Source organism: Notolepis coatsorum (assembly GCF_963971535.1).
Source record: "Notolepis coatsorum genome assembly, chromosome: 1".
NCBI classification, from domain to species: Eukaryota; Metazoa; Chordata; class Actinopteri; order Aulopiformes; family Paralepididae; genus Notolepis; species Notolepis coatsorum.
In genome coordinates this window covers 146,782,209-146,795,999 of record NC_140165.1, presented here as the reverse complement: position 1 = coordinate 146,795,999, position 13,791 = coordinate 146,782,209, and the positions used below count along the sequence as shown (strand labels likewise).

At 43.9% G+C, this 13,791-nt stretch overlaps 1 protein-coding gene across 1 annotated transcript; it reads right to left on the bottom strand.

Annotated features, from left to right (window-relative positions):
• Positions 1 to 89: 89 nt before the first annotated feature.
• Positions 90 to 13,280, bottom strand: LOC311223011 (histone-lysine N-methyltransferase SETD1B-A-like; the record flags this gene model as incomplete). Its single annotated transcript, XM_084307698.1, has 17 exons — positions 13,176 to 13,280; positions 12,947 to 13,051; positions 12,577 to 12,847; positions 12,163 to 12,275; positions 11,569 to 11,835; positions 10,891 to 11,015; positions 9,639 to 10,257; positions 8,578 to 8,698; positions 8,057 to 8,461; positions 6,799 to 7,134; positions 6,419 to 6,476; positions 6,051 to 6,218; positions 5,230 to 5,389; positions 4,809 to 4,934; positions 4,539 to 4,658; positions 572 to 709; positions 90 to 263 (listed from the first exon to the last, which is right to left on the bottom strand). Exons 1-17 carry the CDS (start codon positions 13,179 to 13,181, stop codon positions 90 to 92), a joined length of 3,312 nt encoding a protein of 1,103 aa, XP_084163824.1. The 5' UTR covers positions 13,182 to 13,280.
• Positions 13,281 to 13,791: the final 511 nt, after the last annotated feature.

Below are 13,791 nucleotides of genomic sequence, written 5' to 3'. Positions count from 1 at the left end.
TAACGGTCTGTAGTGTGGTAGTGAAAGGGTTAACCTTCTGTAGTGTGGTAGTGAAAGGGTTAACCTTCTGTATTGTCGCAGTGAAAGGGTTAATTCAGGGAGCCCCGGCAGCCGTCTGATCCACACAAACACGGGATCTTCTCCTCTTCAATAGGGAACTTGTAGTCGTATGTGATCTCCTCGTTGACGCTGATGGGCTGGCGGGAGTAGATCACTATCTTCTTCTGGGATTCCACGGTGATGATCTTTGCATAGCAATTAGGCTGAAAGACAAAACAGATAAAGGTATATAACGCATGTTCCGAATAGACGTTTTATTTAATTTAGCTATTGCTATGCCTGTGTTTTAGACCCGTTTCCCCAAATCATCTTCTTCATGAAATATCATGTTCTATTTTGGTAATGATGGAATATTGTAATAATGTGAACATGTCTTCAGACAATGATTTTGATGGCATTAGAGCTTGACTGATCTCTGTCTTGTCCGAGGGAAGGAACACTTGTGATTGGAGGATCAAGAAAAGAGGGCGTGGTTTGAGATGGGTCAATTGGCTACCTGTTCTTAACTTACATTGCAACTGTGGTTGATGAACCTGGCTAAGTTCCCACACTTCGTAGCATCAATAATAGTATCCTGATCAACCCGGAACAAATAGCTGCTCCCAATACCCTCATCTTCATATCGTTTCTCACGTGTGTCTGCAATGATCTGAGGAAGAAAAATAATAATACATATTAATGTAAATGGTACACATTAAACCATCACAAGTGAAGCCTATTTCTTTTATCTATTTTTTTGCATTTAGCATTTATTTTTTCTCCCATTCCCCAAGTTTTAGTCATTATGCCAAATCCCCCCTGGTCATTACGCTGCCCTACTGTTGGTCTAGGGAGGGTGTAGAGATGTTCCGATACCATTTTTCCCTTTCCGATCCGATTCCGATACCTAAGCTTTGGGTATCGGCCGATACCGATATGTATCCGATACCAGTGCAAAAAAATAAAAAATAAAAAAATTATATAAATTATATATATATATATATATTTTTTTTTTTACAGATACTGTTATACTGTTTTTTAGTAATAACTAGAACGTATGGTATTTATTCAACAACAGGTAATTGTATAGATTTGTATTAGTATCATTAATCAATGAGTATGGGCTGCAGCACTGCAGATATACCCTACTCCAATGATCCACACGGACATTAAACGGTGTTGCACTCGCTACTCAGTGGCTCTGCAGATATACCCTATTCAGTCTGTAAGCTAGTGGCAGATAGAACGTTCATGTTGTGATTTTTGATGCAAAATAAATATTCAACATTCTCTTTTGAAACTCCGCCTCAGACTCTTATCCTTTGGCACTTGCTGTACTTTGCTTGCAGGTCTGCAGCCATTATTTCTGGATTATGAATAGCACCAACTTTAGACACGGTAACGTTATCAAGCTAAGCTAACTGACCTAGCTCGTCTTCCCGCATTGACATTTGATAACGTTAGTAATAGTCAGCTAACGCTAGTCCGTAGCTACTTAACTTAAATACAATTCACCGTGGGTGCATTATTGTTGATAGACGGTCACGGACAGTGTTAGGTCCTGGAGAAAGGACAGGCGATCATCTGATTTGATGTAACGTTAAAGCGGATGTTGTTCCAACTAGCTATCTTTCCAGCTAATGCTATCATAACACCAGCCAAACACATCCCGATTCCCGTCCGAGCTCCCCGTCACACCGCACTGTCGGGGACAATGGAATTTAAGAAAGTGTATCTGCTGTTAAAATGACACAGCATCACACTTTAAAACATGTTCATTTTATAATCCTCACTCTCCGCAGGACTCGGCAGGAGATAAATTACATCATGGGATCGGAGGCTAGAATTTACGTGTACTCGCCGATACCGATACCAGCATTTTAGGCAGTATCGGCGGCATTTCCGATACTGGTATCGGTATCGGAACAACTCTAGTGTAGACTACCACTTGCCTCCTCCGATACATGTAGAATCGCCTGCTGCATGTCCCCCAAATCCCCTCCCTGCTCAACAAGCACTCAGATTGACCAGTAGGAGTCGCTATTTCAACAACCAGGACTCATACCCCACTGGCTTCCCACCCGCGAACACTGCCAATTGTGTTTGTAGGGAAGACTGACCAAGCCGGAGGTACCAATGAAACCAGGGCCCCGTTCCCCGTACCTGGCTAACTGAGTTAGCCGGATAATTTCCAGCATAGCCTGACTTAAGCCAGACCTTTCCATTCCCCGACGCTCGATTGTCTAAATCACCATGACAACAGATCAAAAAGTTTGAGCCTGGTCGGGAGGCGTGTTGCTTTTTAACAGCGGAGGAGTGCAAGAATGTGACAATGTGACCATGTGACCGTGGCAGCGCGAGAGAGCGGCAGTGCGGAAATAGGCTGTCTATTGCCATTCTCTAAGACAAACGCTAACCTTAACCAGCTCCTTAACAGCGCCTAAACTTAACCTTTCTAACCTTAACCAACTCCGAAACAATGCCTAACCTTAACCTTAACCTTAACCATGCCTAACCTTAACCTTAACCATAGAAAGAATATTGCCATTCTCTAAGACAAACTCTAACCTTAACCAGCTCCTTAACAGCGCCTAAACTTAACCTTTCTAACCTTAACCAACGCCGAAACAATGCCTAACCTTAACCTTAACCATGCCTAACCTTAACCGGCGAAAGAATACACGTTAAAAAATAAATAAAAATAAATTGATGGGATTCGAACTTGAAACCAACGGACCGCAGGACCGCAGGACTGCCGCGCTGCCAGGTGAGCTAAGCTTCGAATGAAAATCATGGCGGTTTACGGCTAAATAATGCCGCAAGCTCTGCCGCTCCGCTCTGCGGTTGCCGCGCCTGCCGCGGGGCGTGTCGCAGCCAATCAGGGAAAACGCAGAAGCATTCGGCGCACTCCTTCGCTGTTAATAAGCAATAGGCGGTCGGGAGCAGGGTTAAGTTCAGTTAGCTGGATGAACCATGGCCACGCCCCCGCAAAAAAATGCCAGCTCGCTTCCTGAAATATTTCTCACAGTCTAGATCCCATTATACCATTCTGAATTATGTTTTTGTGCTTCGTTTTCCTAGAGGGGGCTTTTGAAATGTATAATAATAGAACTAAATGCTGATAATAAATCATATTGAGCCTATAGATTTACTTTGTCCTAAATAAAATAATGCACGTCATATACGGCACTCGGAGTCGCGATACACACTGCATGTGGTTATTTTAATAACGGCGCATTGCAAATGTGAATCCCGCTGGGATATTTTTAATGAATGAAACCTATCGGCCGTTTGGCTCTGATTAGTTTCATATATTCTCCGCTGTAGATTTGCTTAACGGAGCGCCCGGATTGTGTTTCATTCAAGCATAAAAATGCGTGGATTGTGGTTTTTGTGTGATATTGTAACTGGGATTAAAATGTCTGATGAGATGCGCTGTTTGACGGATTTGAGAAATTGAATGAGCCGTTGACGTCACATTAATGCATTTGAGAATAAAGAGATAAAACTTCATTCAAAAGAAAAATATTCGAAACACGGGTTTCTTGTCCATTGATGGATACACAATGAATATATCCCGTCTGGCACAGTGGTGCAACGGCTAGTGCTTAATCCTGTCAACCGGGCGACCCGAGTTCGAAACCCCGCGTTTCCAATATAATTTTTTGGAATATAATATTAATGATTATACGCAAAAGTAGCCTAGTTTTAAGTTAAAATATTATAAATCTACATGCATTGAGGATGTCATTCTTTATATAGCTCTCAACATGCACCAAAGTATTTACATTGCAAAAAGAAGAAAAAGACTAGAAGGAGGGGGATTCGAACGCGGGTCGTCTGCGTGAAAGGCAAAAGGACAAACCGTCACACCACAGTGCAGATAAGTAAAACATCCACCATACATCAATCAATGGATAAGAGAGCCGTATCCTTATTCTGAAACAGTTGAACTAATTATTTTCGCTAGCAAGATCTCATTTGATTATTCAATCCATAAACCTACTGCCAGCAGGAACGTTTAAAGAAATATAATCTGATTGATTGGGGTAATGAGGGATTTAAAATTAGCCTATAGATTATGCATTTAACTTGTCGGCGAGGCTATTGAGCCGCCTGCAATCTGTTAATAAAGTTTTAAAACAATCAATCAATCAATGCCGTTAGAAGATCAGGATTTCTGCTATCGACACCTGCTGTCTTTTCAACTGAAGCGGCCGCACGCAATTATCCAGAGTCTCAAGTCTGGTTCGAGTTAACGAGACTGAATCAGCGTTCGAGGAACAGGAAAATCCCGGCTTCAAACATCGGGTTAATTGAATCTGGATAATGGGACTCTTGATCGACTTAGTTGAACCAGGTACGGGGAATAGGGCCCAGGATTTTAACCCTGGGTCTCTGTGTTGGTAGGTGAGTGCTTATACCTCTACACTACCCAGCTGCACCACAAGTGGAAACTATTTCTGATTGTCACACAGCATACTGTGTTTTTGTCTGACCTGTCTGATGGTCTGGCCCACATACTCAATCACCATCTCTTCTGCTGCTATGGGCTCCATGGCAAACAGGCCCCAGTCATGGATATGGCTACGACAGAAACAAATCCTCTTCTTGCGGTACTGAAACATAAGGATATCACTTCTCAAAATAGAGCTACTAAAGGCTTGTTGTTATTGTTATAGTTTTAGTTGTTGTTGTAGAAGTAGTAGTAGTAGTAGAAGAGAAGTATTCCATTCATTATCAGTATGGGTGTACTAGTGCCAATTTACCTTGAGCTGGTTGAACTTGACCAGGTCACTATCACAGCTGAAAGAGGACAGCAGGCGGCGCTGTTCAGACCTGAAGTCAGACCCAGCACGTGAAGAGGCCTGTGTCTGGGGTGGGATGCACTTTCCCTGCCAAAAAACACACAGCCTTCATCCGATTCTGTCCATATCAAGCATTCTATGTGGAAAATAATAATAATAATTAAGAAGATTTATAATAATAATAATAATAATAATAATAATAATAATAATAATAATAATAATAATAATAATAATAATAATAATAATAATAATAATAATAATAATAATAATAATAAAATAATAATAATAATAATAATAATAATAATAATAATAATAATAATAATAATAATAATAATAATACAGTAATAAAAGCTGGGAATATTGCCAGATGCCACTTTGATACCTGTGTGTTCGTAAATGGAAGGTCTGTGGCCAGTCGTGTGTTGTTGAGGTATTTGATTTTGTCGTTCTTGCCGATTCTGTAGAACCCCTCGCTGCGGGAAGATCCAGTCTTGTGGTTCCGCTGCCAATTGTTCTGTTCCTCATTCTTCTCTGTCAAGACTCTGGCGAGTAATGAAGGATTAAGGAATTCACATAATCACAACACACAACCTGACTTTGATTAGAACGGAATGTCAACTGTGTTCTAAAAGGATAGACTGTGATTTATTTTCTTAGGCAGTTCCAGTGGTTTATTGTTATGCAGATAGGCTGGGGAGGGGGTTGATTGTGGTTAGGATAAAATGTTCTCTGCTGTGCAACTTTATTGTTAGGGTTCTAGGAATTCTTCACAACACCAGAATGCCTTGATAAGCATAGGCATAGATTTAGGGGAGGGGGTGCAGAGGACATGTCTCCCTCAATATTGAGAAGAGAATTGAGAAGAATTTGTCAGCCTCAAGAAATAGCTAATATGAAATACAACCCCCTCCCCAAAAGAGGAAAAAAAAGGATCCTGATGTTGAAACCAAACCTATGCCCTTGCTGATAAGTAAGTAACAAAATAGTTGCAGTAGTTGCCTCTCTTGATCTGGTAAATGCAATGGTCCATATTTGGGGATTGTAATTTGAATTGTTACATCAAGGTGGTGTTGGGGCAAGTGAGGCACGACGGTGTCAAATAATAATTTTGGCTCGTGATTCATTGTAAGACTGACTGGTTGTAAAGTTTGCACTTTGCAGCACCCCTGTAACACTGTCTGGGGATAACCCTGGTTTGTTTAAAGGATATCAGGGTGAGGAGTCCACAGGGTGTCACTGAGCCAACTAAAACCATTGTCTTCCTGTAGCAGCCTCTTGTACATAACCTCCAGTAGCCTAGCGTCTTCTTCATCAAGGCCCTCCTTCCAAAAACTATGGAGAATCCTCATCTCCTCCCTGTGTGAGCGACAGCTGATGGTACAGGGAGATGAGGGTGAAAGAGTGGCTGTCAGCAGTGATCTCTGTCGCTGCCATCGACGTATCCTCCTCCTCCTCCTCCTCTGCCACCTCCACTGTTCTCTCCTCATGGTAGATTTATCCTTCTCTCTCTGACTCCCCTCATCCAGCAGCCCTGGCATGTTTTCAAGGCCCTGTAGGGGCCTCATTCTGGCATCTGGACTGATCCACACACGGCTCTGAGCAGGAGCCTCTGTGGAGGACTCTGAGAGGCTGCAGGGAGAGGACGCCGCAGTGGAAGAACTTCTGAGAAACTCATCACAACATAAAGGCAAGACAGTAGATCTTCCCCATGAGGTGGTCACCACTGGCATCCTCCTGTTATGAACCAGAGTTCTCAGGGGTAGGATGATATCCCTTCCTGGAGTCTGTGGTGTCTTTATGTAGATACTGTTGCACAGGGATGGAAGAGGGAAGGGGCTGCAGATAGGGGGACTCAATACTACGCTTCCTTCTGAAGGGGTTGTCGATCTGCCTGGGGTTGCTGGAACTCTCAAAGAGTTGTGGAGAGTCCATATACTTCTCTCCTCTCTACCAGGGGTTTTGGGCATGTCCTGATAGGCTGGGTATGAGGCATGGGGCCCGGGGGGACCCTGCTGGTGAGCAGGCTCACCATCTGTTGGAAGGAGCGACAGGAGGCGGTCCACAGAGTCTTCGCTCTCCAGTATAACTGCTACTCCCCGGCCTGGTGTATGTGGTCGTTCCACCTCCTCCACAGCAGGGGGCGTTGGTCCGTTCCTTATCAGCAGGTCGGGGTCACTGTCCACCAGGGAGCCTGTAGGTGTGAGGGGCCGGAGATTTTCCATATCCTCCGGGGACTCTGCCCTCCATTCTGGGCTCTCCATCTCCACATCAAAGATAGGCTCCACCACTTTAGAGATAAATTACAAAACATATACATGTAGCCTACTGTATATATTAAACAAAGAAATCAATGCAGCATGCAACAATTTTAAAGATGTTACTGAGTTATGTGTAATATAGATATAAATTCAATGATTAGGATCCAATCTTTGGTTTTCATATGACAGATAGAGATACGGATATGCATTTCTAGATGGTGTCCTGGGGTGGCCTGCCACTGTCCTGGAGTGTCCTGCCACTGCCATGGGGTGTTCCTCTACTGTCCTGTGGTGTTGGTTCACTACTGTCCTGGGGTGTTCCTCCACTGTCCTAGGGTGACCTGCCACTGTTCTATGGTGTCCTGCCACTGTCCTAGGGTGTCCTGCCACTGTTCTAGGGTGTCCTGCCATGGTCCTAGGGTGTCCTGCCACTGTTCTAGGGTGTCCTGCCACTGTCCTAGGGTGTCCTGCCACTGTTCTAGGGTGTCCTGCCACTGTCCTAGGGTGTCCTGCCACTGTTCTAGGGTGTCCTGCCACTGTCCTAGGGTGTCCTGCCACTGTCCTAGGGTGTCCTGCCACTGTCCAGGGGTGTTGGTTCACTTCTGTCCTAGGGTGTCCTGCCACTGTCCTAGGGTGTCCTGCCACTGTCCAGGGGTGTTGGTTCACTTCTGTCCTAGGGTGACCAGTGGACAGGGCCACTGTCCTGCACTGACCAAACTGCCCAGACAATGAAAGGACAATACAGGATAGCGGTACGTAGAGCATTTTAATTGACTGATTTCTTTATACGACCCGTTACTTAGTAATATCTTTGACATTGTTGCCATGTTGTGCTTTTGTTCCTGTTCAGTGTACATTCTTGGTAACATTGTGTTGTTGATATAACACATTGTTTGTTGCGTCATATCTTTCACATCTTTCACATGCGTGCAGTGCATTGGACATAATAACCTGGAACTGGAAGTCCTATGGATGGTAGCGAATGGAGGTGGTCTTTGTTTTCACTGGGTTGGAACTCCATCACTGGGTCCAGTACACTGGGGCTATCTTGACAGGCTGGGTACAGGTCCTGCTCTGGGTCCCACCCAAGGCCCTCCTCTGACCACTCCTGCAGGGCCAGCTCCAGCTGTGCGCCTGGGGTGAGGGGGGCTGCGGGACTGGCTGACTCTTCATCTGATGATATCACTATGTACTTGTCACTTCTGTGCTCATCTTCCTCGTCTTCCTCCGTGCCTTCATCCTCTCCTGAGCTGAGCTCACAGTAGGACGAGTCTTCAGTCCCCTCTGATGAGTAAGAAGAGTCTGAGGAATATTCACTTTCCTCTGAGGAGCTGGACTCCATGACTAAAAGATTATCTTTAGTTGAAAAAAAAGAGAAAGTAATACACATGTATTTGTTAATGACATTTCTAAGTTACTTACATGAGTTACATTTAGTCAGATTTCAGTTATCTGGAACCACTTTAACATACCATTATCTGAAACATGCATTCCTTCAGTAGTTCTGGAGACGATGACATCACCATCCTCTATGTTCTTCTGTTTCTGTGCCTCATCTTCCTCCTTATCATCATCACCATTATCTCTGTCACACTGAAGAAGGTACTACCAGTTACCGGATACACTATGCCCTCTTCTATATTTAAAACTTTTATTTAACATATTTGCAATTCTGCTGTTACTTTTCATAAAGAATCCTGTTTACCTGTTTAGGGACATACTCCACTGCCACAGTTTTCCCTTGTCCGTCTATTACAATTTCACCATCTAAATTCAGTGTGTTTTCGACTTCCTGGCCCTCGTCCCCATCGCTGTCGAGCTCAAAGGGCCTTGCATGTCTGCGCTTCTGAGCTGGACAACTATCTCCATCTGTTGTAGACTCCTCGGATGTGTATCTCGCTATGTTACTCCCCTGCCCCAATTCTAAAGATAAATAAAGGAGAAAAGAGGGACACGTTTCCCATTTCACGTACAATGCATGAAAAAGTGTAGCTACTAAAATTGTGCCTCAACAACATGGAACAGAAACACTGACCTGAATTTTCACAATGGCTGTTATTTTCACGAGCAAGAGATGAGACATTCTCCTGGCCTTCTAATTCTTTGGTACCATGGGCTCCTTTCCTTACCTGCATAAGAAGGTTGGCCAATATTATGTTACATTGCGGTACTCAAAGGTAAAGAGTCTAAGTCGAATGGTTTAGCTGCTACCTTGAAGGAAGGCAGGTGAGTGATTATCCTCTGGCCGGTGATCTGACTGAGTGGGTCTGTTAGTTTGGTATTTTCTTTCACTCGTGCCTCCCCCACTTTCACAGGAGTTACAGCAACCTTAAAAATAACACACAAAAATAACCACAATAACAATAATGCCGAACATACATACAGGGCTGACAAAAGATGAGTTGTTTATTTAAAGACTTCAGTTTATTAATTTAGCAAAGACCAATTCATTTACTCAAGTAAATATTCACATGTAATTCTTGTGTACATAACAGCCAGGGGCCTATTAATGAAATAAACTTGTTGAGCTCACCTTTGCTTTCTGCTCCTGGGAGTCCCACCACTCGTCGAAGGCCTTGAAGGCGACCCCCTCCACCATTCTACGTGTAATGTCCTTCTTGATGATTGACTTGAGCTCCTCTATGAGGAATCCCAAAACCCTTTCCACTGTGACCTTATAAGGGTCTTCCTTCACAGACATGTACCCTGGTGGTGGCACAAAGGGGTTGAATCTGGGTAGAGGGAGCCTGGGCCAAACCAGCCCATTGTAGGGTGCACTGCCATGTTTTGGGGCATTCGCCTTATCTAAAGGCTCAGAGGACCATATGGGCAAATGGTAGAGGTACGCAGGGTGCAAGGCAGAGGGCATGGCTATCGAAGGTGGAAGGGGTCCAAGCACAGCGGGAGGGGGAGGAATGGGCGGAGGAGGCATGGGGATGCCAGTGAGGTGGACTGGAGGCGCTATCCAGCCTGGAGGTGGAATGGGAATGGTGCCATTCGACAGGCGAACTGGGAAAGGTGGCAGAGAAGGAGGGATGGAAGGTGGAGGATTGGAGGAGAGTGGAACCGGGAAAAGGAAAGGAGGGATGGGCAGGTTGGAGTTAGCAGGCAGGACCAGAGGGCGAGGTTTGAAGGGACGGCCTTGGGCGCCGCTGTTGAGAGAGGCAAAAGGGGGCAGAGGTATCTGAGGCAGAGGTATCTCTTGGCCGGGTATCAAAGCTCCACACAGGCTGTTATTAGAGCTCTCCATATCCACATTTGATACAAGTTGCTGAGAATGAGATAGGAGGAAATCCAAGGTTATGATTTGATTAAAACACAGTATGATGCACATAATAACAAGTCCACACAGTAGTTTTGCACAAATAAAAACAACCATGTAATTTCCATCAAAAGAATCATTGAGCAGGAGGTGAAAACCTCCACTAAATGAATATTAATAATCATATGCAGTAAATGTATATGTTTTTAAATAAATCAATTTATATCATCCAACAACCAACCAGTTTTAACATTATGGCCATTATTAAAGGATAGAGAAGGAATAGAGAGAAGATGATTGTCATCATCCACTGCTGTATGATCATTTGTATTACCTTTGGGATTGATAATGAATTGAGTCTCGTATCATCTTTGTCAGGGGGAGCCCTGTTTGCATGGGCCATCTTCATGCTCGCATTCCTCCCTTGTATGAGAAGAAATGAAGAAAGAGTCTGTGAGTTTCTCAAAAGTGAAGCAATGGCCAGGGCTGCCTTATCCTCTTCTGGGAGAGGTGTAGTACTGACGGCCTGCGCTGCCTCATCCTCTTCTGGGAGAGGTGTAGTACTGACATCCACCAGTTCACTGTGGGAGGGATGGCGCCTGACTGTCGCAGATCCACCAAGAGGTGGAGTACAATCAAGCAGGTCATCTGAGGCAGGAGATTTAGAGGAGTGAGGAGAAGCGGGGCGGCCCTGATGGTGCACAGAAGCCATTAAACCCTTTCTGTCAAAGAGGGGGGCGTCGAGGCAGTGGGTCTTTCTCAGGAGCATTTCAATACGGGAGTCCAAGCTGTGACTCTCTGATACTGGACAGGGACTTCCAGGAGATGTATCAAGAGGAGGGGGGGGTGATTCTGTTATACGTCCATGGGAGTCAGGCGAGGATGCTACCGCCTGCCTCTCAGCTGACACGTTTCTGTTCATGGCACAGGCAGCAGCAGCAGAGCTGCAGCTCAGAGGTGAAGCCTCAGAGGTAGTAGTGAGCACCTCCCTGGACTCCTGTTCCAGAGAAGGGAGGTGAAATGAAGGCTCTGCGGAATTACTTTGTGCATTCTGACACCACAAGGCAGGCTTGTGGTTGTGACTTGTCTGCGTTTGGGTAGGGAGAGGGAGTGTAGGTTGTGGTTTAAGGTGCTTTTCAATCCAGAAGTCTGAACTTCTGTGCTCTCTCCCATAAGGCCTTGTTGGTTTTCGATAGCAGACCTCACGCCTTAGCGATCTGTGAACACTATAGGAGGAGGGCTCCCCCTGGAGGACAGGAGTGGCATGCAGGCTGGAGTAGCAGGAGTCCTGAGAGAGGGGGGTCCCGGACAGGCAAGGGGTACAAGGGGTTCCCTGAGAACGTGGTGTCAGTCCAAAGCTGCACGGCGTGTCCTGCCAAATACTGGAATAGGCTGTGTCCAGGGAGAGAGGTGTAGCTACACTGAAGGGACTGGAGATGTTCTCTTGTCTGTGTATAGGTCTGCTGCTCTGTAAAAAAAACAAATAGCACCATGTGAGAGAGAAGTCTGGTCAAAGCGATCTCTTTTGTGCTTAGATGATATTACTTTAATATGAAAGGAGATATGACCCATTTAAAAATCTTAAGTTGGTCTTTAAATCATTATCACAAGATAAGAAAAAGATGTAACAAAGTTTACTATGTTTGAGGGGAAACTGCATTGTCAGTAGCGCTACATGGTGTCAAGTAGAATAGAAATGTAATAATAAGGTCACAACAACAACAACAATAAGGTGGCTTCAATGTAAAAATAACAGTATGCCCGAGCAGCTTAAGGAAAGACTACAGCAATTTACCGGCAAATTGTCTATTAGGCTTTGAAGAGTTTCCTCATCACTACCCACTGGCAACGTCCAAGGGGTATAGAGCCCACTTAGAAGGAGATGAAGGTACCGCATTCTGTTCTCACCTGAGGAAAGTTTCTGGTTGTGATTATTCAAAGTATAAAGACAGGTTCATAACAGCTAATGAAAATAGTTCATTCATAGTTCATTAAATCTAATGGTAAAGTAAAACATTTGTAAACTATAAACTGCTGTTGGTGATCACAGTAGCCTGAAGTCAACAACCACCAACAATTGCATTTTCAAAATAGCGTTATTTTGTTTTAATGACTCAAAAATGCAATCTTTTCATACAACTTACATCATTTTGTACTATAATACTATGAATTTGAAGCATGAAGATTTATATGAGCCATGAAGTCTTACCTTTTGGATCAATTTCCACATGAATGACATTCCCCATGACGGAAGTCTCGTGGAGGTGTTGTACAGACTTCTTTGCAGCCTTTACAGTATCAAAGATCACTCTTGCAATTCCCAAATGCTTTTTGTTCTTTGGATTGTAAAATATTTCCACTTCTAAAATGTCTCCATACTTTTTGCACATATCAATCAAGAACCCCTCTTTTATATTGTCATTTAACCTGGCAAATGTCACTTCTTTGGGAGGAATAGGACCAACGTAACATTCATCAATCTGAAACCAAACACAAATATACCTGTTTCAGTTCAAATTGAATGTGATTTTTTTTTTAATATATGTATTGTGATCTTATACCACAATCATGGTCCTGACCTTATATTTAGGAACCACAAGGTTTGTCTCTTCATATTTGCTCCAAAGGCGACAGATTCTGGGATCTCGGACTCTATCCACCGGAAAGACACCTAAGTCCTGAACCTGATCATAAGAAAGCATAGTCATTTCCTTTGGAAAATATTCGGGACCTCTTACACAACATTCATAAAGTTGTATCCAGTCAAATGCATTGTATAACCAACAATTAAATTGTAGAAATGCTCACGGGCATGTTAAAATGCAGTCCATCATAACGATACACTTTGTAAAAGCCGTTTGTTAACACTGGGTCTATAATCAACTTGCAACTCCTCCAATGTTGAGACGGTATCTCTCGCTGAGTAACTGGTTGTTTGCTTTCCATTACATTCACCAAACCTGAAAACGACAACAAACAATGACAAACATTTTTGATAATAATCTATTATTCTCGAATTCAACATGTCAGCCAGAAGTATACTCTCTACAACAGGCATAATGATGCTGATTTCTACAGTAGGTCCCCCATTGCAACACGCCCCGCAGGTGATGGAGAGCATAGTCCTCACGCATCAGTATCCCGCTCAACAGACGATAGGCAATTGATGTTGATTGGGGGGAAACATCATAACTAACAGTAAAACGAATGTTTTCGCAAAGAGAATTTCGTCCTTACCTATACTAGCGTTTCATCCTTCGACGGACCTACATCGTGCACGGTGCACCTGTTGTCGTCCGTGCTTTTCGATGTTTACAGGTTGCTTGGGTGTGTTAAAGAATCCTTCCGCAATTGAGGGTGAGAATGAGAATGAGAACATCAAAGCCCCTGGCATAATATAGATCCTTTGATTGCGAAATTCACA